The sequence below is a fragment of the Bicyclus anynana genome, chromosome 21, assembly GCF_947172395.1.
Source record: "Bicyclus anynana chromosome 21, ilBicAnyn1.1, whole genome shotgun sequence".
Classification (NCBI taxonomy): Eukaryota; Metazoa; Arthropoda; class Insecta; order Lepidoptera; family Nymphalidae; genus Bicyclus; species Bicyclus anynana.
In genome coordinates, this window is record NC_069103.1 from 10,864,959 (window position 1) to 10,891,226 (window position 26,268).

Sequence of the window (26,268 nt, forward strand, 5' to 3'; positions counted from 1 at the left end):
GTAAGTTACTACCCTACCGACAAACACATACCGCTAAGCAATTTAGCGTTCCGGTGTGATGTTGTATAGAAACCAAATGGGGTGTCGATTTTCATCTTACTCCTAACAAGTTAGCCCGCTTCCATCTCAGATTGCATTGTCACTTAACATCAGGTAAGATTGTAATCAAGGGCTAACTTGTTTATTAAGAAAAAAACCACAGGCTTGGTATTTAGAAGAAAGGAAAACTCAGTAGATACGAGATAGTAAATACGAAATCAATTGAAATATTTTTTATTAATTCAAACATTTTTTTAATAATCACAAACATTATCTTGAGACCTTATATGAATATTATTATTGATTAAATGCCATGAAACTTGCTACACATACGTCATATTCTAATAATTAAAATGGCTGTACAACTTTAGAGTAAACGTCATTTCACAATAATTAGGTAAAGTCCGCGATATCTGACGTGACGCAGACTTCGGTTTTTTTAACTCACGTTATCTGGGGCGTCCTGATTGATACGCTCAGGCCAAAATACCCCTCCAGAAAGGCCATATAAGCCGAGGTCCGAGACTCAGAACAGACGTCATTAGAGAGTTGTGCCCATATCATTTACTTCTGACGTTGCTTCTAAACCCCCGAACGTAACACCGAAATCATAAAATAAATCTCAATTAAATATTTACTTAGCGAGCGCTTTCTCCTTTATGACCTATTTATACACACTGCAGCTTAAACAATCTGATTTCACAGCTTCCTTTCTTAATTTTATTAAATGTTGTAAATATTCTGTGGGTGTGCGCTTACAGGCTTCTGATCTGTGACAATTTCTTTTTTTGAAATCTACTAAGTAATCATTATATCTATTTACAGAAGATTCCAGGCTACTACATGCTTTTTCAATATTCTTTTCAATATTATCAAAAGAATTATCAGACCCACAGTGATGTTTGTTACTTTTAAATCGATTCCCTATACCGTAATCAAGCAATCGTTGTTTAGCTCGTGTTGATTGCTTTGTGCTTAAGAAATCTTCGTCATCCAAATCAAATATATTTTCACGGTGTTTAATTTCTTGTTCAGAATGTCTTTCTATATATCTATTACGTAAATAATCTTTCTCATTTGTATTTGTTTTGTTCCAAATAAAACTATCATTGTTGCTTGCTTCTGATAAGTCAGAGTTACTGTCCGAGCCTTTTATATTTTCATACTCTATATCATCAGTTTTAATCATAGAACAGCAATTCCTTCGATTTTTGTGCTGTTTTTCTATACAACATTTTGTAGGTGAAGCGTCAATATTTTTGAATCGTATCGCTCTTTTAGATTCATCTCTTTGCTTTATAGGAGACAGTTTTATATTGTATGGATAGATATTATCATTTCGACCTAGTATTAAGTCTGTGTAGTCTTTTCGACCTATTTTTCTACTAGAATCTACAGCTACACGAGGTAATTGTACTTCTTCTTCGTCTGAAAAATCTAATTCAACAGTTTCTTGCTGAATATTTTGTGATGTCTTTTTTGTTTGTTTGTCTTTACTAAAACCTGGTTTATCATCTTGTGTTACTTGATCGGCTTTATCAACTATTTGAATTTTCTCCATTGATCTTACAATATTATTATGATTTGTTAACAAGTCTGGCGTTGTTGTCATACTGCGTTTTTCTGATTCCATTTCAGTAGTATTTTCAGGTAATTCGAGTGAACTAGGAGACTCAGAATCTGTTTGAAACATAGGAGATATATTAATATTTATAATAGGAGATGCACAGTTCTCATTTCTATTTCCAATTGTCTTTAAATATCTAGAATAAATAGAAGTGCGTTTTTTACGTCTCTGTGGTGGTGGTGGCGTTGGCTTAAAACGCGTCTGAGTACATCGATCACTTGTAGTCAAAATGTCCGTCATCACAGATAAACTTCTATAAACCACCTGTTTATTTTCAGTTATTGTAGCTCTATCATTAAAACTCAAATTACTATACTTGGGTCCAACTGCTATTTCTTTTGACCTTGGTGTTATAAGATTTGTTTCTGTAAAAGCATCTTGCTGTAAAATATTTATGCGGTTTGGGTGTCTTACGTATGGCTGAAGATCGGTTTGAATATCGATTCCCTGATCTTTAACACGAACCACTAATCTTCGTGTTTGTGTGTGTGCTGGTATTCCTATTCTCCTTTTATTTTTTAATGCCTTTTTGCTTATCTCCATAAGACGTTGGCGTGCATTAGAACATATTTTTAATTCATTTAACGGTACAGCCTTTGATTCGTTCGGTATTTTTTTATCAGTTGTCGAGTCCATGTTACTAGCGGTGTCATTCTTTTTAAGTTTAGAATATAGTCTTTCTGTTACTGAAGCAATGATTTCAGCTCTTTGGTTGTCATAAAGAATGGACACTTGGGGTTTATCTTCTTTATTTTTAAGTTCACTATTATGAGCCTCTTCAAGTTCTGCATCAGATAGATGATCACCTGGATTTGAATATAATGACTTATCATGAGATAATACTTCTTGTGATCTAAACTGATTTTTTCTATGTTTTAGAGGTGCTACTTCTATGTCGCTCCCACTTCTTGTCCTTTCGAGAGCAGGACCAAATAGCTTATCGATTTCTTTGTTTATTTCATTACTAATTTCAGCGTTATTATCCATATTGTTTATGATATCCGAACTACCACTTGCAATCGACGACGGTGTTGACTCTGAATTACGAGCGTCGGTTTTCGGATACATAAAACTCATTATGTTCCCTATATTTGCTTCTTTACTGACACTTTGGTTTCTATTTATTTGTAACTCCCAATGCTTGGCATCGTAAATTAATTGTCCTGTGTCTGGTTTCTGAAAAAGAAATGTATTTTTTACCTCTGAATTTAAATGTTAATCTAAACTTTTCAACACATTTCAGAAACCTAACTACGCATACATGGCATATACACAGATTATCATAATAATGCACTTAGGCATATTCGTGTAGAAAATAGATTGTCTACGCCGAGAGTGTCAGGTTATCTCTTTCCTGATAAAAATCCGCCCTGTGCGGACTATCGGCGCCCACTATCTGCGCGGACCAGTACCGGTAAGCACTGGTAAACCGGCGCAGGCAACCTGCTTTGTATTTACTTACGTATGTACGTTACGTTACGTAAGTACGCCCATAGAACTTACGTATTTAATAAAATGGTTAGCTAGTTCTGCCAGTAGTTGATTCAACTGAGCTTGAAGGGCTGCTTTAGATGCTATATGCGGGGTTGCAAGTGGTCGTTTAGTTTGTAAGCAACGAGCACTGGCTGCCCAACGAAGTGTTGATGCGGACTCTCCGTAGCACGCAGCACCAGGAGACACAGCTGTAGAAATTAAAAAAATATATGTATTACTTTGATTTCTTCATATTTCTAGGTTTGATCTGCAATCAGTCAACTTTTAGGGTATGAAAAAAATGACGTTGGCAGACCTGTGAACCACTGTAATCAAGTCTTCACTTTGATTGATTTGATCTAGCAAAATCTGGCGAACGTAATCAAAAACGATACCTAGACTCAAAACAAAAACCCTCTACATTTCAATCTGAAACTGGAGATGCCTACATCTTTTAAAAATCAAGAGATGTTGACACTAATGTTCAATTGCGAAATATTTCTAAAGATTTATATTGGTCATATTAAAAAAAACATTCTGTATATGTTTAAACATTATACCTACAATAAGATATCAATCCAGCCTATAAATATTAGATTACAGGAAAAAGAAGGTTAAAATTATTTCGCAATCGAAGGATAAAACGAAACAAGCGCTACATATTTTGCATCATCATTATTTAATTCAAGGAACGTTTGTTTTAGTTTTTGAATAATATTTGCCATGTTACCAAGAAATCCCCTAAACCCAATTAGTCGTAAAGACTAAGGTAGGAATGGATACGACCACAGAATTTAAAGTACTTGTATTTCTACTTCTTATATCCGTGGGTACGACAATATATCAACTGACAGGAATCGAGTCCATTCTCTGTTGAGTCCAGTCCATTAACTGTAGAGCTGTTGAGGCTTGGCTTTAGAACTAATGTCATTATCAACCCATATTCGACTCACTGCTGAGTTTGAGTCTCCTCTCAGAATGAGAGGGGTTAGGCCAATAGTCCACCACGTTGGCCGAATGCGGATTAGCAGACTTCACATACGAAGAGAATTAAGAAAATCCTCTGGTATGCAGGTTTCCTCGCGATGATTTTCCTTCACCGTTTAAGACACTTGATACCTAATTTCTCATAACTGAAAAGTTGAAGGTGCATGCCCCGGACCGGATTGGGACCCACACCCTCCGGAATCGGAGGCAGAGGTCATATCCACTGAGCTATCACGGCTCTCAGAAGTAATACTCACTTGCAATAATGAAAATGCTCCCGCCAGAAGTGAAGCAGTCTTTGAGAAGCCAGGTCAGCGCGGAGTCACGATACGGCACGAATCTGCCGCGACCAGAACCGCTTACTGATCAAAATAACAGACAAAATTATATCGTGATCCTTCGGAACCTTAGACATTAGATGAGACTGCACGTTTCCAGTTTTGCTCAGTGTCCTCCCATTGGCCAGAGGCTAGTTGTAATAGTAGTAAAGTTAAAAAAGATAGAAATATATAAGTTACAAAGGCAGCTCGCAAAAATTTTTCGACTGAGGTAGATCAGGATCATACTCGTCTTAATTGGACCATGTGTTTTTCAAGATTATAATCTTGTTCACTGTCACCAGTGACAGAGTTACAAGGAAAAGATGTAATGTTTATTTTTTTATTTTTTTGTACAACTTAGCCCTTGACTACAATCTCACCTGATGGTAAGTGATGATGCAATCTAAGATGGAAGCAGGCTAACTTGTTAGAAGTAGGATGAAATCCACACTCCTTTCGGTTTCTACACGACATCGTACCTGACCGCTAAATCGTTTGGCGGTACGTCTTTGTCGATCGGTAACTAGCCGCAGCCGAAGTCTCCCACCAGCCAGACCTGGACCAATTAAGAAAACCTCAATCGGCCCAGCCGGGGATACTGCGCCATGGAGGCCGTCAAAAAGGATCAAGTACTTCTCAAACGTCTTTATCAGGGTGTTGTTTTTAGTTTTTTGTTCAAAATTAAGGTGATATTTAATCAAATTTTAAGTAGGTATGACATATTGATATTATTGCAAATTGAAATTCTGTCAAAAAATACGTTTTAGTGGTGGGTAAAATGCTGATATTATTGCAACACTAATTACTAATTACATTTTTTGCTCTAAAGCCATGCCCATTTACATACTTGACTTGTAGTACGACTGACAATTATTTAAAAAAGGTGTCGGCGGTTGTTTTTTTTATCATATTTAATTAGCATAAAAGATTTACTTGTTGAGCATTTAGGTAATTGGCTAATGCGCAAATTTTTTAAAACAAATGAATTCATCTATAGTCTATGTTATAAAGTTTGTGGTATTGTAGGGATAATCTCTGGATCTACTGAACCGATTTAAAAAAATCTTTTAACACTAGAAAGCCACGTAATTTGTCATAAGTTATATTTCATCCCCGTATTCTCACGGGGGCGGGAGCTACGCGGGTGAAACCGCGGGGCATCGGCTAGTAATTCTCTAATGAGACTTTTATTGTAACAAACAAATTGTTTTATTGTAAACATATTCACTAAGAACTATATTTTTTCAAATGCTATTTATTTACACGATACTAAAACGTAATCAAACTTTTTTTTTAAATTCTCTTTCTGTGTTTTTCAGATTGTCCTCGAAACGGTGAATGGATTTTAATGGGACTTTCTCTGGAAGATAGAAGAGGCTATTAAATTTAACGTGAACGAAGTCACTAGCGACGGCTTGTATGTTTATAAGCGAAAGGTCGCAGCACAAGATATAAAAATCGTTTCACGCACACAGATTTTTGGCAAGGAGTTAGTAGACTTCTGCTAAGATCGGATTTTGCAACAGCGCCGGATGAAGGAGATCTAAGGGCGGACAAAATCACAAGGATCCGCTAGTTGCATTTAAAAGATGATTAAGTACGTTTCTAACACGCCAAAAGTGAGGTGTTGAATACAATAGGGATGATGATAGTTTTTTTTTAAATTGTATATAAATTAAGAGTATGCTAATAGTAAAGCAATTTTGTAAAAGTAACAGCATATCTGCAATTATTACTTTCGGAGCTACAGGGATTTGAAGGGTCAGATTTGCCGCGCTGCCGCGGATCCCTGAAAAATGCCCCATACAAAATGGTACGAACTAATGACGTCGTAGGTACTTGTTGATCGTTAGATTTGTATGGGCGTTCTAACAAAATTACTAATATCTTTGTTATTTGTGCGCTTATGTTTATAATTTATTTATTAAAAAATGTCACATTTAATGTAAGGACGTTAAAACTGTATGAACTTTCATCTAATTTCGATAAAAGATTTTTAATATATTTTGAAATTTTATAATCTTATTTATTTTGCAAATATCCAGTCAATCTTTGCTTTTGTGTATAAATTAGTTAACATTGACCTTATTTACCCGAATGTATCATAAAAATTAATATATTCAAACCAAGTCATCATCCCCATCAGCTCGTCCGGCCATCAATAGAATGAACGACCCATTTGATCAAATTATAAGTATGATATATTGATATTATTAAAAATTTAAATGGCAACAAAAAGACGTTTTGTTGGTAGGTAAAACGCTGATATTTAATAATTATCCAAATTAGTTTTAGATAATTAGGTGGTGTATCTACCATTTTCGTTTTATCCATTAATTAAGGGACACCCTGTATAACGTATCTATCTGTACTAATATTATAGTCAAAGATCATTGATTGATCCCCGTAAAGTAATCTTTACTACTTAAAGTTAATACTAACCAGATAGGTTTCATACTAACCAAGGGCTGATATGACATTGCTTAACGCCACTAAGGATTTGTTGATGTTGGCTCCTTCTTTTTGTCGGCCACCACACCCTTCCCAACCGGACTTCTCACTGTAACAAACACTAATATTATAAAGGCAAAACTTTGTGCTTGTGTATGTTTGTTACTCCTTCACACCGAAACATACTAAACTGATTTCGCGGAAGGGGAATGCCCACTGGCCCATACAATGTCGGCCCCGGGAACCCAGGTATACACTCGTATATAAGTAGGTATAGATGTTAATATGATGTATAAATAAAATTCAGGTTGTATAATTGACTTTATAAAAGCATGTATGAGTGAAAAAAAGAAAAATACATTTTTTTTATCACTCTTCTTGCTCAAAAAGTTCGCCGATGCACCAAAGCAGCTAAGTAACATTGCTGTACCTACCTATTATTTTTTTTGTTACCCACAAGCTTACAGCCAGTTTCTTCAGGTAAAGCTAAAGTTTCAGTAAAAGTAGTAATTAGTAAAGGAGATGTTGATTTATGACGTTACTTTGACTGTTACTTGCGATGAAGAAACTGACCGTTAGCAAACAAGAGAACGAACAAATGAATCATAAGTCTTCAGGAAAATGTCGTAAAACTCGGGCTGTATGGTCAACGATCTTTGATTGATTGCCCCCGTAAGGGGCAAGTAATGATGTCGTAAAACGTTGTAACAACCATTCTTTTTATATAATTATTTTATAATTCAAATAGAATTTTAAAGATTTTTTTAGATATTAGCAAATTTCCGGGTGGTTAGGGACTAGGGTAGGCCGGGGATGGGGATTCCCTTTTAGGGTGGAGGTAAATTATTACATTAACACCACTATACATTTTAATCGGGATCATGGATGGTTGCTGCCCACAGCGTGGAAACCTCTATTTCTTTCATTGTCACATACAACAAACTTGGAACAAGATAGCGTTAGTTCGGATTGCTTACAAGAAGACGAGTCTAATGAAGATGACATTAATGAACCGTCGGAGAGTGTAACGGGACCTTCACTCCCCACCACTCAACCACTCTCCCAGCGCGCAATGCGAGCAGCAGCGCGTCGCGCAGCCGTTTCGCAGTTTGGATCATGCCGCGATGCAAGAACCAGCTCATGACTAAGGCCCCCTTATAGGTTCCAAACTAGTCGGGTATACTCCGACCTAATATCACGTGAGTTTTAGCCGTGTTTCATAATCAATTAACACACTATACACTACATTTTATCCCAGAAAAGTCCATTTACGATGGATTTGTGAAAAACATTTCACGCAGAGTCGCGGGCGTCCGCTAGTAGATAATAAAAATAAATAATTGTTGGAACAAATATTTGTCTTCGTTGTGTAGAAAACCCAACCAAGCAAATTAAAAGATCATTTACTGTAGATTTCTACAAGCAGGATTTTATTCGACCTAATTTCGCTGATCTTGATTGTTTTGAAATGAGTTTACGTCATAAATACTTACAGGGGCGTAGCTACCGCAGTACTAGCCGTATCAATGATATGGGGCCCCCGGGTTATAGGGGCCCCTTACGTGTAAAAGTTTCTAAAAGAGAATATTGATGACTTGATCGAGAGTGTAATTAATATTTCCATGGCGTTCGGATGTTTTTCAAAATTTTCAATTTTATGTTATTACTTTTGAGAGTACCCTAGCCAGACTTAAGACCTTTGTTATTATATATGAGCTGTAAGTTTATCAACCATGCTCGTACCGTAGGAAATAGATAGGTACGCTAAGGCTAAATTATGAGTTCGGACCATAAAACCGACTACATCTTAAAGCTACCTCGGTTCAAATACTACAGCCTTTCTTGATGAGTACCTGTTTACCAACAAACAAATTAAAAATGAGGGTATAAATTATTCATTAAGTCATTATTCTGATTATTTTTTAGGAACGCAACCGATCTATAGTTTAAAATTATCATTGTTATTAGTATCATAATATAATTTTATATCGGTAGCCCAGAATTCTAGGATGGGCATAGGTCCATTCTAGGATGGGCACGGACCACCCCTCCCTCTCCCTCCTATATACGCATATGTAGACCATTCAAGCTAATTCTAATGTTTACTTAAATCTCAACACTTTTTACACCTGGAACTAACTAAATACAAGACGACTCATTGTAGGTAACGATATTTTTTGTAAAAATTTAAGTGTCAAGGATTATCTATTTCCGTTTTATGTAAACGATTTATATTCAAAACAGTACCTAAGTTACAATAAATAATATAATATTTATAATTTTCAAGAACGACGAGAAGAAATATATTATTTTTTAAGGGCCAAGGCAAATCAATGGCCAACGTTAGTTCCGCGACAGTGAACATCTGATTAATGTTAATTATTAAATAATTAATCATTCAAATGTATGGTGGTATATGTGTAACACATGGTAATTAGTTATTAATTACATATTTCATATTGAGTTAATATCATAATAGTACCTATTAATCTATCAAAAATCAGATTAACTGAGATGTTACCTTTCCTTCTGAGAGGAGAGTCGAGCTCAGCAGTGAGCCGAATATGGGTTGATGACGACGAAGATTGCAGCTTGTAGTAGGGTGTAACTAGCTCCAGCAGGGCGTGAGATCTTGAAAAAGTCGTCGTCGTCGAGCACCTTCTGTCACCACGTCCAATAGAGACTCCACGTCATGAATTGTCACTTGTCGCAAATCTATAATAAAGTTGTTACCTTCCAGCAAGATCAGCGAGTTGCAGCTTGTAGTAGGGTGTAACTAGCTCCAGCAGGGCGTGAGATCTTGAATAAGTCGTCGTCGTCGAGCACCTTCTGTCACTACAGCCAACAGAGAGTCCACGTCATGAACTGTCACTTGGCGCATATCTATAATTCACTTGTTACCTTCCAGCAAGATCAGCAAGTAGCAGCTTGTAGTAGGGTATAACTAGCTTCAGCACGGCGTGAGATCTTGACGAAGTCGCGTTGCACATGGTGACGGCGGTTCGTCGTCGTCGAGCACCTTCTGTCACCACAGCCAACAAAGACTCCACGTCATGAATTGTCACTTGTCGCAAATCTATAATTCAGTTGTTACCTTCCAGCAAGATCAGCGAGTTGCAGCTTGTAGTAGGGTGTAACTAGCTCCAGCAGGGCGTGAGATCTTGACGAAGTCGCGTTACGCCTGGTGGCGGCGGTACGTCGTCGTCGAGCACCTTCTGTCACCACGGCCAACAGAGACTCCACGTCGTGAACTGTCACTTGTCGCAAATCTTTAAATAATAATATTATATTTTTAAAACCTTTTATTTCGCCATATTTAGAATAATGTCACTTTGTTTTTAGTGTTTCGGAAAGTCCTTCATTTTCTATAATAAGTACTTCTGATTAAACTGGTACTTCAAACTTAACAGATAGCAAAACATATTTGTAATTTTAATTAGATCTTACTTTACTGATCACACCTCACTGGTGACGTCAGTATTTTAAATTAGGCATATTTATCATGCGCAGGCAAAAAAATCATACATGCGCAGGTATAAGCTAAAATTTACAGTTTCTTGTTTCCCTTTCTTATTTTATCCTTCAATATTTTGTTTAAAACCAAATTGGGAAGACAATATTTTTTATTTAAAAATACTCTTTAAATTTCTGACGCATTTCGAACTGGTTTAAACCGAAATACCTATCAGAAGTTTGGAATGCAGTTTTAGTGCAGTTGCTATTGGCGGAAAATGCACTTAGGAAATCTTCGTCGACAAACTTAAAGTTAAGCTTTTCTAGGCTCCAAGGAACTAGGCTCGGAGTCGGAACATTTCCTAATTATACATTTGGAAATAAATGTATAATTAGGAAATGCTAATGATCCGAGCCAAGCTATATGGAAATGATAATGTTCCGAGCATTTCCAAATTATTCATTGGAATATGCTAATGAAATGAAATTTATTGTTAAAATAAGTCCTTTTACAATGGTGCTAATGTTTCAAGCCTAGTTCCTTGGAGCCTAGAAAAGCATAACTTCAAGTTTGTGGACGAAGATGTACTATGTGCATTTTCCGCCATCGTGAAAAAAGGGTTGAATTCAAAAATTTTGATTCAATACTTTTCTATTACTCTTTATACGCTCTATAATGAAGGTCCTTTTAATTTTTTATCCATCGTTTGTAAGTTATTGAGATATCGTTCGAATTTAGGTATTTCAGTTTGTTTTTTGCTGATTTCTCTTTTCTCCTTATAAATATTCATAATTCATTCAGTAGTTTCAGCGTGATGCCCGGTCATCAAAAATATGGACAGTCAGACAAACAATAAATTAAAAAGTACATATTTTTAGCTTCAGTATAGTTTTTATTATTGCCCTCCAACTAAAATTTTCAAAATATCTTCAATGTAGGTACTGAATTTAACCTGTTACAGTTTCTATAGTAAGCATGTAATAAGTATAATGGGCTTTTTGACTTTCAATAAAAATTATTATTAAGTATTTAACCATACAAATCTTCATAAACTGAAGGTTCGTTTCGTACACACTTTGTTCAACATCTCGCCACAAAGTCTGGACTTCCAGCGATTGATCAACTATACTATAACACCTATTTTACGTTTTTCAGTACTAACTACAACAGTTTTTAAGTTTTTGACGGCCTCCGTGGCGCAGTGGTATGTGCGGTGGATTTACAAAAACGGAGTTCCTGGGTTCGATCCCCGGCTGGGCAAATTGAGATTTTCTTAATTGGTCCAGGTCTGGCTGGTGGGAGGCTTCGGCCGTGGCTAGTTACCACCCTACCGGCAAAGACGTACTGCCAAGCGATTTAGCGTTCCGGTACGATGCCGTGTAGAAACCGAAAGGTGTGTGTTCATCCTCCTCCTTACAAGTTAGCCCGCTTCCATCTAAGACTACATCATCACATACCATCAGGTGAGATTGTAGTCAAGGACTAACTTGTAAACAATAAAAAAAAAATGTATTCAAAAAATGGTGAGATACGCCGCGATGAGAATGGAATATTCGGGCTACGACATGTTGTACCCCTGTCATGGGGCCAAGGGCAATCAGTTATGGCTTTATGACCACAATGTACTCGTAAGTATATATTTTATAGATACATAATTATTTTTTTATGTTATTCCACAAAGATTTATGTTCAGGCTTGTCTTTTTTTGTCACGTTAATAGTTACGAATTTATTATTTACGATTTAATTTCAGACTAGCGCACTCCCGCGACTTCCGCGTGAAACTCGATGTAACCTTTCAACCCCTTTCACCCCTTTCTATTAATATTTTCGCATGTTTATTGTACATATTGTTACATACATTGATAATATTTATAGTCTGTGTAATTTTCAATGTCAATGTTATGTTACTTGTCTGTCTAATTGTCTTGTCTATTGTCTACTGTAATGTCCTAAAGTCTGTACACGTATTTATCCTATTAAGAGCGCGCAGCGCGTCGGTACGATATGGATAAAATTCGAAGTGCAAACGAGACGCCGAATTATGACTTTTACGTGAGTGAAAAGCACGGAGCGATTGACGCGCGACGCAAATTTTATGACGTGAGCGCCAAAACCATTTTTAACTAATTGCAAGTAAATTAAACAACATAACGAAAAACAAAATGGCCATGTTCAAAATATATACCTAATTTTCTATACAAGAGCAAAACATGTATTTTTCAAAAAAATAAACTATCGAGAAAAGTTTTACAAATTGTGTATTTTGTATAGTCATAACGAAGCTAACACTTTGAAATATCATATACCCAAATATCAGGGTCCTAACTTTTCCAGAATCTGAGATCCAGAACCATTTGTAACCACCAAATTACATACTGCACACTCTTAAATAATATAATCGTCGAGCATCCGTGGTCTTATTTATCATTACAAACGTAACATGGTGTCAGAAGTGGGATAAATAGTCTACTAATCATTTTTTAAAATTATATAACTCAAAACGTAAACGATTTATATTATTTACCCTTTAGGGTTAGAATGTTAGAAAAATCTTGAATTGCATTATTTTTAGTATTTCTGCAGTGGTACATCTACCAATTTTTACACATTATAAAAAGTACTGTACTACTTTTGGTGGAATGATGGACGTTTTTGTTTGTACCTGTTAGTTTTGAATTAGCATATGACGTCACCTACTAAACCGAGTTGATAACTTCGTTTAGCAACCTGCTGTTTACTCCACACAGCTCCAAGGTAATGCCATTAACATACCAACTCCAGTGGCGCTAACGTGCGATCAGCGAGATCTCGTGAAGAGAAATAGACAAATTTCAATCAATGGCAGAACAACAGGAATTTCCGCAGTCTCTTTCATTCCACGATAAAGATGAGACTGGGACAATTTCGCCGCTATTGGACGATATTTTGTATATTTTTCTTCACTTGGTCGCATGTTAGCACCACAGATTGCTACAGATTATTGCTTAGAATAGTTCGCACTAGAACTCGAATCCAGGACTTCGTGATCCACATTTAACCACTTGAATAAAGAGACAAAATCATATACGAGTCTGTAAATGTCTGCGTTAGGGTGACGTTGCACGGTTTTGTAAAGCTATGCCACGCACCATCCAAAGTCCACGTGCCTGCATGCATAATTATGCAGATCATCATGATGCATCATGTATCCAACACACGATCAGTTTTATCGGACGTCCTGCCGTTAGCGCTGTGAACGTGAGGACTTATTGGATGGTGAGTGGCTAGCCTAAATTATCCTCATCCTTGTAAATTGTTTATTATATCTAGCCTATTGTAATGTACTTACTTTGAACGTAAGGTCCCTTTGTAGGGTGCTCTCTGACACGAAGGTCTTTGCGGGCGTTACCCTTTCTTCTCGGAAGAGAATTTACTGGCAACACCTCACCGGCCAACAGATCGTGCACTCGTTCGTTGTATATCTCCAAGAAACTGTAACAATCATTTATACAAACTACGTTTTTTTACATTACTTCTAAGGTCTACATTTAGAACTCTTTGAGCCTATGAAGCCATAGGCTTCAATTATTAAATAGCGAAATGCTAAATGTTTGTAAGATAATCATTATCATCATATCAGCCGATGGACGTCCACTGCAGGACATAGGCCTTTTGTAGGGACTTCCAAACATCACGATACTGAGCCACCTGCATCCGGCGAATCCCTGAGACTCGCTTGATGTCGTCAGTCCACCTGGTGGGAGGGTTGACCAACATTGTCTAGTGCGGGGTCGCCATTCCAGCATTTTGGGACCCCAGCGTCCATCGGCTCTTCGAACTATGTGCTCCGCCCATTGCCACTTCAGCTTCGCAACTCGTTGAGCTATGTCGGTGACTTTGGTTCTTCTGCGGATCTCCTCATTTCTGATTCGATCACGCAGAGATACTCCTAACATAGTTCGTTCCATCGCCTGCTGTGTGACTCTGAGCCTTCTTATGAGGCCCATAGTTAGATAATACCACGATTTAAATGACTGGATTCATCATCATCATCATCATTAAATTCTAATTCAAGGTTCATTTATTTCAAATAGACTCAGTTTACAAGCACTTTTGAAAGGCCAGTTGACTATTTGTAAAGATTCTACCGGTTCCGGTACCGGAAGAAACACAACAGTTGCTCATTTGAAAAAGAAATCATACAATATTTGAATAATTTACATTTATCATTAAAATTTCTTTTGCACATAAATTGTTTTCTCTGGTTTTACTTCCTGTGTGAAGGTAGAAGCTGATCCAATGGCCACCAAGCATAATTACCAAAGAACTCATTAATTTTGTAGTAACTTTGACAACTGAAAAAGAAGATGATTATGATGTATGATATCGTAAAGTTCGCGTCTACATCTGAGTGCCTAGTGGGAGTTTTCAATGTCTTCATACTGTTACTATCGCTATTTCAATTCCTTAGAAATTCGGGTTTACGTTAACTCGATCGTCACAGTATCAACCTGCCACTAGGTCCTCTGTTTATCGCGGCGTTAATTTATAGAGAACGTAACTTATCGAAGCGTTAAGGTGGTAGGTATTACGGGCCGACACCTGCGAGACCTCGTAGATACAATACATTCATTATACTCGTAGAGGCTCATTCAAAACTCGTGATATCTCGTTCTGAAATATAGTCGTAGATTTGGACAACATAATTTAACGCACAGAACGCTGAAAACTAAATTTAACGTGTTATTTTTTATTCACCTTTCACTAATTATTAATTTATAAGCCCCAGAATGTCATCTGATGAATAAAAAAAAATAAAATAAACCGAAAGAATATCTGATGATAATGGTTATTATTACTTTTTTCGCACAAAATTAATTACCTTCTTAAAATTATTGTTTTATAAACTGGGTTTACGTGTACATTTTGCCATATATTTCTTGTAAATCATCGTCCTTTTTTTATTTTTACGGGCCTCTACCAAACCAAACTTCCATCCGTATAAAGGGAGACCCAACACGCTAAAATTCTATAAACAAATGAACCAAAGTCACCAACATAGCTCAACGAATCACAAAGTTGGAGTGGCAATGAGCATAGCATCGAAGAGCCGATGGACGTTGGGGTCCAAAGGAGCTGGAATGGTGACCCCGCACTAGAAAACGCAGTGTTGGTCGACCCCCCACCAGATGGACTGGAGACTGGATTTTATTTATATGTATTGATGATTGATGATGATGTATACTACTCTTAAATTGTGTTTAAAGTGGTTTAAATAAATAGAAACTCAAACGGTGAAGGAAAAACATCGTGAGGAAGCCTGTATACCAGAGAATTTTCTAAATTCTCTGCGTGTGTGAAGTCTGCCAATCCGCATTGGCCCAGCGTGGTGGACTATTGACCTAACCCCTCTCATTCTGATAGGAGACACGAGCTCAGCAGTAAGCTGAATATGGGTTGATAATGATGATGATGAAATAATTAGTAAAGAATAAAAGATTAGGAAGGCCTTCTGATATCAATGACGAAAAACCTTCCTTTACACCAAATACAATTAACGATGGGGGTGAATTGTACCTACCCTAATCTCCCAGTCTGGCCTTGCGGTTAATTATCCCGGTATTTATTCCACCATTCGTTGTCACGTGCGTAGCATTGCGTAGTTTTTAGCAGTGATCAGCGGCTAATATGAACATCGCGTGATAAAACTATTTAACATCATAAAAAAAGAAACGGGAGAAATATAACAGCTAATTACAGTAGAACCCGTTTAATATGATTTCAGAGGGACCCAACTAAAAACGCGTCTTAGACGGGAAAGGAAATTATACGGGATATGGGTGGGGGATAGTGAAAAAAATAACGACTAATTTACACATACATAGTTTTAAAAATTAGTGTATTTGGTGTTAAGACTACCTAATTATGCTACTTAAAGTAATCACTTATTCTGGTATGACAAAAAGATTAATAAGATAAGAAAGATAATTTATTTGTTGTTTGGAATTATACGCGTGTGACCTGTAGACGTATTAAACGGGATTACGAATTGTATCAAGCGTTAGGAAGTGTATGTATGTATGAGAGGGGTTAGGCCAATAGTCCACCACCCCAGCCCAATGCGGATTGGCAGACTTCACACACGCAGAGAATAAAAGAAATTCTCTGGTATGCAGGTTTCCTCACGATGTTTTCCTTCACCGTTTAAGACACGTGATATTTAATTTCTTAAAATGCACACAACTGAAGAGTTGGAGGTGCATGCCCCGGACCGGATTCGAATCCACACGCTCAGGAATCGGAGGCAGAGGTCATATCCACAGGACTATCACGGCTAATATATAAGAACGGATTTTACAACATTGCCGCGGTTAAAGAGGTCTTAGGGCGTACGAAGTATTGCATAAAATGCATTCTACTTTAAGCAAAAGAACTTTAAAATGCAGCAATGAAATGAAACGAGAGCTACATGTGATTCCTACGATTTTCTTAAAGGGAAGCTGGAAGCACTTATTTCTGCCGCCAAGTATCATTTGCTCTTATCCGAAAAGCATGATTGCCAGTGCAAATTACAGGCACATTGAGTGTAGAATGCTTTTCTAGCGTTCGTTTTACCCACCACCTACAAGATGGCTATATTCAAGTCAAGAGTGAATAGCGCTTGCTAATTTAAAATTTAAAAAAAAGGCCTTCGCCTCAGCTTGATGGGCGTCGGGCAGTACATTGTACAAGCGATGATTTTCCACTTACCGTTAGATGAGATACTTGCTTGGTTACTGTAAGGGAGATAGAACTAACAACTAAAGAACCTTTTTAAAATCCATTCCCCGGAAAACTGTGTCTAACGACTATGTACGAGTTTATCACGTCTCTGTCTACCGTGTAATGTGTTCAAACTTATTGGGCATTTACTTTTTGAAAATTTTCACAAGTAAGAACGCTGAGCGATCGACACCCACTATGCAGGCTTGGGCGGGCGGCACGTCACTGCTGGCGTATAATCCGCCCGACTGTGAAGCCTTATATAAAACGAGAGCCTGTGACAGCTAGACACGCCTCATTTTATCAAGGCTGAAAATTTGTCTACGTATATAATGAAGGCTGAAAGATTGTCTACGCATATTATGAAGGCTGAAAGCTTTCTCTTTTTATTTTTATTCAAAACTAGTAGACACCGCTCGGTTTCACCCACGTGGCCCCCGTTCTCGTAGAAATACGGGGATAAAATATAGCCTATAGCCTTCCTCGATAAATGCGTTATCCAACCCTTATAGAATTTTTTAAATCGGACCAGCAGTTCCTGAGATTAGCGCGTTCAACCAAACAAATAAACAAACTCTTCAGCTTTATAATATTAGTATAGATATAGATAGAGCAACTGTTTAGTTTCATTCCGGCTCTTCTCAGCAGAACCTGCCTTCTAAACTGGAGGTAGAGTCTTCTGAAAGAACCACGGGAAAGAACCGTCTGAAAATCCTAAAACTATGATTTAAACAGCTTGAGTTAATGCATCAATGTTTTGGCACCGCCTTCAAAGTGATCTGAAAGTTATTATTCGCTTTTTAGTTTATTTTTTTTATTTTGAAGTCGGTTAAATTTTCTTGTTTAAAATATTTTGTGTTTCTGTTTTTAGTGTGTCCTAGCATAGTGAACGAAAGCGCCACAGTACGGGCAATTTCGTTTTTTTATTTTTCATTTTACCACAAAATTACTAAACCGATTTTCACGAAAATTAAATTGGACCAAATGCGCCTCGGTCGAAGAAAAGCCCCCAATAAACTCAGCCAAGGTTTATTTTATTAGGCTTATCAGCCTAACTCACTAAATTACACTCATAAAATAAGGTATGTCTGGGTATCGCAGGCTCGTCTACTACGTCGGGGAAGGTGATAGGTCAACTTGACTTTTAACTAATTGTAACTAATTTTCATTATACTTACTGAAACTAAAACATCCACCGATTGGGGGATCGACCAATACTGCGCTTTTCGGAGCGGGGTCGCCATTCCAGCACCTTGAGACCCCAACGTCTATCCTCTCTTCGAAATGCCCTGCCCATTGCCACTACAGCTTCGCGACTCGCTGAGCTATGTCAGTGAGTGAGTGAATACGCAACAAAAAAAATATACAGAAGACTAGCCGAAGCCCTACGGTTTCACCCGCGTAATTTCCGTACCGGGATAAAATATACGAATTTATGACATTCACAGATTACGTGGCTTTCTAGAGATAAAAGAATTTTAAAAATAGGTTTAGTAGATCGGAGATTACCACTACAACACCACAAGTTTGTTATATTAGTATAGAAGTATCGAACACTCGTATGGTTTAAAACATGGAAAAAGATGTCAAGATCAACTATTTCAGAGAGTGCATGGAACTCAAGATTTTTAAGAAATTAAATATCACGTGTCTCAATCGGTGAAGGAAAACATCGTGAGGAAACCTGCATATCAGAGAATTACCTTAATTCTCTGCGTGTGTGAAGTCTGCCAATCCGCATTGGGCCAACGTGGTGGACTATTGGCCTAACCCCTCTCATTCTGAGAGGAGACTCGAGCTCAGCAGTGAGCCGAATATGGGTTAATGACGACGATGGAACTCAAAATAATTAAAAAAAAAACCACATAGCAATTATTATAGTATGATAACGTCCTAACTTACAATAAACCGCAAAATAGCCAGACTTTGTGGCTAAACCAGCGAGCTTTTAAAATCATTTTTCACCAAGTCTATCACAACTTTAAGCTGTAACACGCATCATATTAACTTTTAAGTTGGAACAGTGATAAAGAGACGTAGAGCCGCCCAAGGGCGAAACGACACGCAATCCCGCCACCCTCGGCTATAACTCTCTATCGCTGCTAATATCTACAAATCGTAATGTGGTATTGGAAACTGTGCGGTGAATAGTAATATGTGCTTATCTATCTAAGGGTTTCTTTCCATTAAAACACTAAAGGTCGCTGCATACGGAACGGGGCTAGGGCATAAGCCTCGTCATCAACCCATATTCGGCTCACTGCTGAGCTCGAGTCTCCTCTCAGATGAGAGGGGTAAGGCCAATAGTCCACCACGCTGGCCCAATGCGGATTGGCAGATTTCACACAAGCAGAGAATTAAGATAATTCTCTGGTATGCAGGTTTCCTCACGATGTTTTCCTTCACCGATTGAGACACGTGATATGTAATTTTTTTAAATGCACACAACTGAAAAGTTGGAGGTGCATGCCCCGAACCGGATTCGAACCCACACCCACCCACGGAATCGGAGGCAGAGGTCATATCCACTGGGCTATCACGGCTCTTGCATAAGCCTAAACAACTCAAAAAAAAAACAAATTTCACTTGTTTCAAATAGGCTTAGTTTACAAGCAGTTTTGAAAGGTCAAGATTATGTTATAATTTAATTTAATCTAATGGTGGTAATCGAAGTAAGTCGAAAACTTAAAATTAATGTTATGAGGGTTCCAAACGCGCCTTGGTCCGAGAAGAGCCCACAACAAACTCAGCCACAACGGTTGGTAAAGGGGCCGGATTCACGTCAAGAAGTGGAGGGCACGGGAATTTCTTCTTCTTCTCTCTAGCAATTATTATTTTATAAAAAAATATTCAGGGTTTTATTGTTCACATTTTTAATGTTTACACTCATGCTAAATTACAGCTTTCTAGTAGTAATAGTCTCTGCGCTAAATCGCGGACGGACAGACGAACGGATTTGGCGTAACTATAAGGGTTCCTTGCGAACTACGGAACCCTAAAAAAAACTGAATGGCGTTGGGACGTGGCAGCGAAGTGTGGGTTTCTGTTGCTTGAGGACGACTGGAAATTCGGAGTCTGGGGCCTCTTGGAAATACGCCCCTGAGGCCTGAGGTGATATTACATTAAAATTAAAACATATATATCGTACGACCTATTGAAAACTAAGATAAACTACCACGGCTCCAGAAGAAACATACATTGTATATCTATGTGTAACAGAATTGAAAATTGCATGAAGAGTCATATTTTTGTTCTCGATTTTGTCTGATAAATTTTATAAGGCGTGCACATGCACATTTGGATTTTCCTTATTTATCTTTGTGCCAATTTTCACCCAAATCCGTTAAGCCGTTGACCGTGTAAAAAGCACAGTCGTTCAGTTTTCTGATTTTTTTAATTTTCTGCGCAATATTCTTAATTTTTTGTTACGCAAAAACCTTATATTATGACGCACATATAACAAAAAATAATAATGAATGCATCTAGTTATGGCGTTATATTTTTAATTAATTTTAATTAGTTAATTAGTCATTAATATTTATCTAAGTAGTTAAATAAGCTCGCAAATGAGTACGATCTCAGCTAAAGGAATAATTTTAACTTAATGACAACTGTTGAATTTTAATTAAGCAAATAAAAAAACCCGACTGCATAAATGATACAAAAACTGAAACGAAAAAAAACAAGCTCAGTCCAGAAGTGTAGAAAGCAATTAGAAAACATTCACACAGAGGAGAATTATTTTGAATAGAATGATTTTCGTCTACCTTTTTAATAGGTAGGTAAAAATACACCGTTAAAAATTAACTTTGAGAGTTCATGAGGAGAGGACTTTCCTAAGGGTTCCTACGAAGCTAAGAATTTATATTACTCTATAGTGAAACACGAGAAAACTCAGCGAAAGTTGGAAACAAAAATTACAGGTGTCAATATAAGTAGAAACATTCGCGCCAAGCGATTCCTGAATCGCGTGAGCTATAACAATTGCGGTGTTTTCTTCAATCTGTCTCAACTGCTACACTATACATTTATTATAAACTATACCTATAGAGATTATTAGAGGGTATTATATACCCATTATGATTTTTTTTATTCTCTACAAGTTAGCCCTTGACTACAATCTCACCTGATGGTAAATAGTGATGCAGTCTGAGATGGAAGCGGGCTAACTTGTTAGGAGTAGAATAAAATCCACACGCCTTTCGGTTTCTACACGACATCGTACTGGAACACTAAATCGCTTGGCGGTACGTCTTTATCGGTAGGGTGGTAACTAGCCACAGCAGAAGCCTCCCACCAGCCAGACCTGGACCAATTAAGAAAACCTCAATTGGCCCAGCCGGGGATCGAACCCAGGACCTCCGTCCTGTAAATCCACCGCGCACACCACTGCGCCACGGTGGCCGTCACAAATGTCACAAATGCCGTCTTTATGACTTTTAGTTTAGTTAATACCTATTAGTTTCATAAGCTACGGTTTAGTTTGCCACCCATTTTACTTAGAAAACCAGATTGATGAAGAATCTAGTGATAGTGATGAGTAATGGTAAGATTATCTTATCTTGTATTTTAACTTATTCAGTTATTAATAACCAGCGGACGCCCGTGACTTCGTCCTCCCTTAGATCTCCTTACTCCGGTCTTGTCGCAAAGACCATTCTTAGCGGACGCATAGTACCTAACTAAACTACCTACCTCCCTGCTGTGCTGCTGCGGTTTTTGAGATTTTGTGACGAGTGAACTTTCGTTATCGTATTATAGAGTCCCTAGGTGCTTGGATGGCGACCCCGCACTAGAAAACCAAATGTTGAATAAATATTATAAATTACCTAACTATGACGTGATAGCCCAGTGGATATGACCTCTGCCTTTAATGCGGAGAGCGTATTCCCTCCTCCATCCGGTATTCCTACTTTTCAATTATGTGCATTTTAAGAAATTAAATATCACGTGTCTCGAACGGTGAAGGAGAAACATTGTGGGGAAACCTGCATACCTGAGATTTTTTTTAATTCTCTACGTGTGTAGAGCCTACCAATCCGCATGGGCGACTAAGGAGACTCTTATGAGAGGAGAGTAGTGCTCAACAGTGAGCCGAAATCTATAAAAATTGCTATGTGGTTAGTTTACATGCGGGAGAAGTGGATGCGAAAGGTGTAACCAACTAAACCTCTATAACCTGCCGCAAGACCTGGGTTTTACTAGTGTAACAATTTTATATTAGAACGGATATCCAAATCTACCCTAATAAGAAACCAACAGGCTGGAGCAGCGGAAAAATTAAAAAAATAGTAGGTATCTATTTAGTAGCTATGTATAGTAGTAGCTATGTATAATATATCTATTTAGCATGGGAATTGCAACTTCATCATTTTAAGGTCGTTGGTCTCAAAACTCTGGTCTCCGGAACCTCTTTACGAATTAATGTTCGTTCTCTATGGTAAAGGGTGCTCGCCATATAAATGATAGCGAAACAATTTGTTCGCGCTGACAAAATTGCCATTTACCACATACATACAATAAAGAAAATTGAACGGCGTTCAATTTCATAGTTTCCAGCAGTTCATGGAAAATCGACTCGAACGTTCGCTTCACAACTTTCGATTTGTTGCAAATTACAGGTACATTTTAGAAAACTTTTACGTAGACACGTATGCACTAGCAAGTTATTATACGTAGGTCCCTATTAGGTTACCACTAGGTTTTACTGATTTATAAAGGCTGTCAGGCTCCTATCATAGGTGAGTAATTGCGTATGGTAGCCAATTAGCCATATAAAGTTTGGACTGTAGTCGTTTTGGAGTGTAGCAGGTTTCGGGATTTGATAAACTTCCGTGCGTCTTCTCATCGCCTATGCCACAATGTTTCAAGACCAGCAAGTTATTATACGTAGGTACCTATTAGATTACCATTAGGTATTACCATTTTATAAACGCTGTCAGTCAATGCCACCATAGGTCAGTATGGTAGCCATATGAAGTTTGGACTATGGTCGTTTTGGAGTGTAGCAGGTTTCAAGGTTTGGTAAACTGCGGTGAGTCTTTGACCAGGGTGTAAATATAGTAAAAATAGCAGAAGGTACTGACCTAACAGTAATATCGAAGGGCGTAGTGTCAGCCAATGCCACGCAGATCCGCGGTATCAAGCCAGGCTGAGCCGTGCTGCCCAGCATGGTGTGAGTCTTCCCCGTAGCGCTCTGCCCATAGGTGAGTACGCATGCTGACTGCCCGTGGGATATCCTGCTCAGTACTTCACGACCGATTTTGTCGAAAACCTGTGAAACGCATGTTCTTCAGTAGCATTCGACCAAATGAAGAGGAATAGGCAAAATGTCTTCCAATGACGGAATAGTCTCTTTCGTCCCTATGTATCTAAGGTCCCAACGCAATGAAAGAGGTAGCGACATTTCCGATTGCGCCACCATTTTTTTTGTCTATCTTTTTTTTTTAATTTGATTAAAATTTGTCTATTTCTCCTTGCGAAATAATATTTTAGAATTTAAACTATCGTGAGTAGTATTCAAATTAATTGATTATTAAACACGGTTGAAATACAACGTCGGAATGTGCCCCACTAGTTTCAAACCCATACGGGGCCCTTAGTCTAAGCTGGTCCTTGCAACGCGGCAACTAGTCGGGCTTATTCCGATGTTGTATCACGAGCCGTGTTTCATAATCTATTATTACGAAATAATATGTCGTTGATTGTATGTGAGAACTAAGGCTTTACAGTTTAAATTAACAGTTTTTCGACACTAAATTAATTTCATTTATTAGTGTCTAGTAGTAAGTAGTACCACCCACCTTAGTGTAATCACCCTACCGCCAAGCGATTTAGTGTTCCGGTACGGCGTCGTGTAGAAACCGAAGGGGGTATAGATTTTCAACCTCCTCCTCACAAGTTAGCCCGCTTCCATCTTAGATCGGTGAGATTGTAGTCGAGGTTTAACTTGTAAAGAATAAAAAAAATACCTTTTCTTGTGATCCGTAGAGCGGGTGTGAAGGCGCGCAGGCGCTGTCGAATGTGTAGTCAGCGTAAAAACTGCGCACGCGTTCGCGACTGTCGCCTGCGCCTGACGCGTTTACCTAGCAATTTTTACGTATCACATTTTTAATGTAAAAAAATATACAAGTGTACCATTTATAAAAGAATAAGGAGATAGTAGATTGTTATACAAGGGGCTAAAAAGACCCATTATATACGAGGTATTTTTAGGGCCCGAGACGTAAGGCGAGGGCCGCCTAAATAGAAACCGAGTTTATAATGGGTTTAGCCCCACGTGTTACACTCTGCTTTTCACTACGATTGTGAGAAAATAAAATAGTTTAGTACAATATTCAATGATTTATTTTAATTGAAAATTAAATGTACAAAGTCTACAATTTTGGATATTATGGGAGATGCTTTGACCTGGTAACATAATTTCCAACTACTGTGAAGATGAATAATGATAATGTGAGGTAAACGTGGAAGATAACAATTTAAAAAACTCCTTTCGTAAGTGAATCTATTCGTTGTTGTTTTCTTCACTTATTAAATTTTTCGTAGGTAAGTATTTAAGTAAATGCGTCTGGACTTTGATGGTAACAGATTCAAAATTTCATCCATCTTCAAATTAGGATCACCATTCTCAGTAGATAAAGACAACAATAACAGTTATTGTTGAAAAATATGTATGCTACGGTCACAAATTTACAATGAATTTCTGAAAATAATCAAGTGTGTATTATTCACGCCAATTATTTTTTAAATTCTTGCTTTTTAATTTTATTTTTTTCACATGACAAAAAAGCAAAGGTATTACACCGTAAAGGATGTCCCATGTCTTCAAATCTTGCTTTATTCGCAACTCAATAAAAATTTAATAAAAAAATGAACGCATTCCACAAACAAGAACGCTGCATTTCATTCCAATTTAAAGTTTTTTATTTATTTTTCAAAACAATCAGTGCCATACCTATAATGATTCTATTTTCGAATAAAACCTCCTCCGTTTTATAATAGGCTAGTACTTGACTAGTACTCGTAACAGACAAGAATTAAAAAAACAAAATTACTTTAGCCCCTAGAGGCTAATATGCTTGTTTAGCCCCGCTGTGGAGTGGTAATATGACAGTGTTTTTGAGCAAGAGTAGTGAAAAATAAATTTAAAGCAAGACTAGCGTTGCAATGCTAACTGTCAAAGATATTTCATGAAATTTTAATTCGTTCGTTAAATAGACTGCTTCAGGGAGTTCAATAATTTTATGAAAATGATAATGGAGAAAATGATGAGCCTCAATACCTCAACGGTTAAGCGATCGGACTCATCACCGAGGGGTACTGGTTCATTCCCGCTACCCACAATTCGATTCGATACCCACTCCTAATACGAGTACAGTCTTTACTAGTTGGAGGGGCATGGGAATATTGGACATATTTAAAAGATATACAAAATAATACTTAAAAAAAGCTCTTGCTAGGTAACCACGCTGCTCATATGCAATAGGCGAGCTTGGGGTTAAAATGTTTGCCTCTGTGATGATCAGATAACAATAACAGTGACGCGGTCCACTTCACAACATGAGACTGAGAATTCCTTGAAAGAAAGCTCAATATTTCATAGCCCATGCTCGACTCTAGGACGTCAAGATTGCAGAAGCCGCATTCGTTAACGACTAAACGTAACTGAACCAACAAATCAGTTAAATATCTAAAGTTTAGATTCTAAGCTAATATATTAAACATGTATACATTATTTTACTCACCTTTATATTAGTTATAGTCACTGTATGTTCGTCAACAATACTCACAACTGGAACACGTTCTTTCTCCGATTTGAGTTCTCTGAAAAATATTAGTAGACATAAAATTGCGATAAAACTTTTTAATACTTTGAGTAAATTTATTGAATGCAGTTATTTCACTAACTTCTCTGTAAATGGTCTAACTCTTATAGCTAATTTCACATTCGACATATTGTATTTAAATAGATAAACGGTGACTAAAGCAAAGACATTTAAAACAGAAGTCACGAAACTGTCTGACGACTTAGGTACATCCGTGTTTCTGTTTGCATCGGATGTAACGAGAAGTTATTTTAAGCAGCGCGCTTTCCTTAGGGTATATTCAATTAAAAATAGAACTTCCACCTTTTATTGCTTTTAAAAGTTACACTTTGGTTGATTTAAAATA

The 26,268-nt window shown here is 37.5% G+C and overlaps 1 protein-coding gene across 1 annotated transcript; it reads right to left on the reverse strand.

The window, feature by feature from the left end:
• Nucleotides 1-257: 257 nt before the first annotated feature.
• On the reverse strand, nt 258-26,051 carry LOC112043499 (uncharacterized). The gene is made up of 10 exons (XM_024078956.2): nt 26,005-26,051; nt 25,842-25,920; nt 24,066-24,179; nt 23,181-23,368; nt 13,682-13,824; nt 9,992-10,166; nt 6,909-7,006; nt 4,384-4,488; nt 3,170-3,348; nt 258-2,842 (listed from the first exon to the last, which is right to left on the reverse strand). Exons 1-10 carry the CDS (start codon nt 26,049-26,051, stop codon nt 704-706), a joined length of 3,267 nt encoding a protein of 1,088 aa, XP_023934724.1. The 3' UTR covers nt 258-703.
• Between the last annotated feature and the right edge of the window lie 217 nt (nt 26,052-26,268).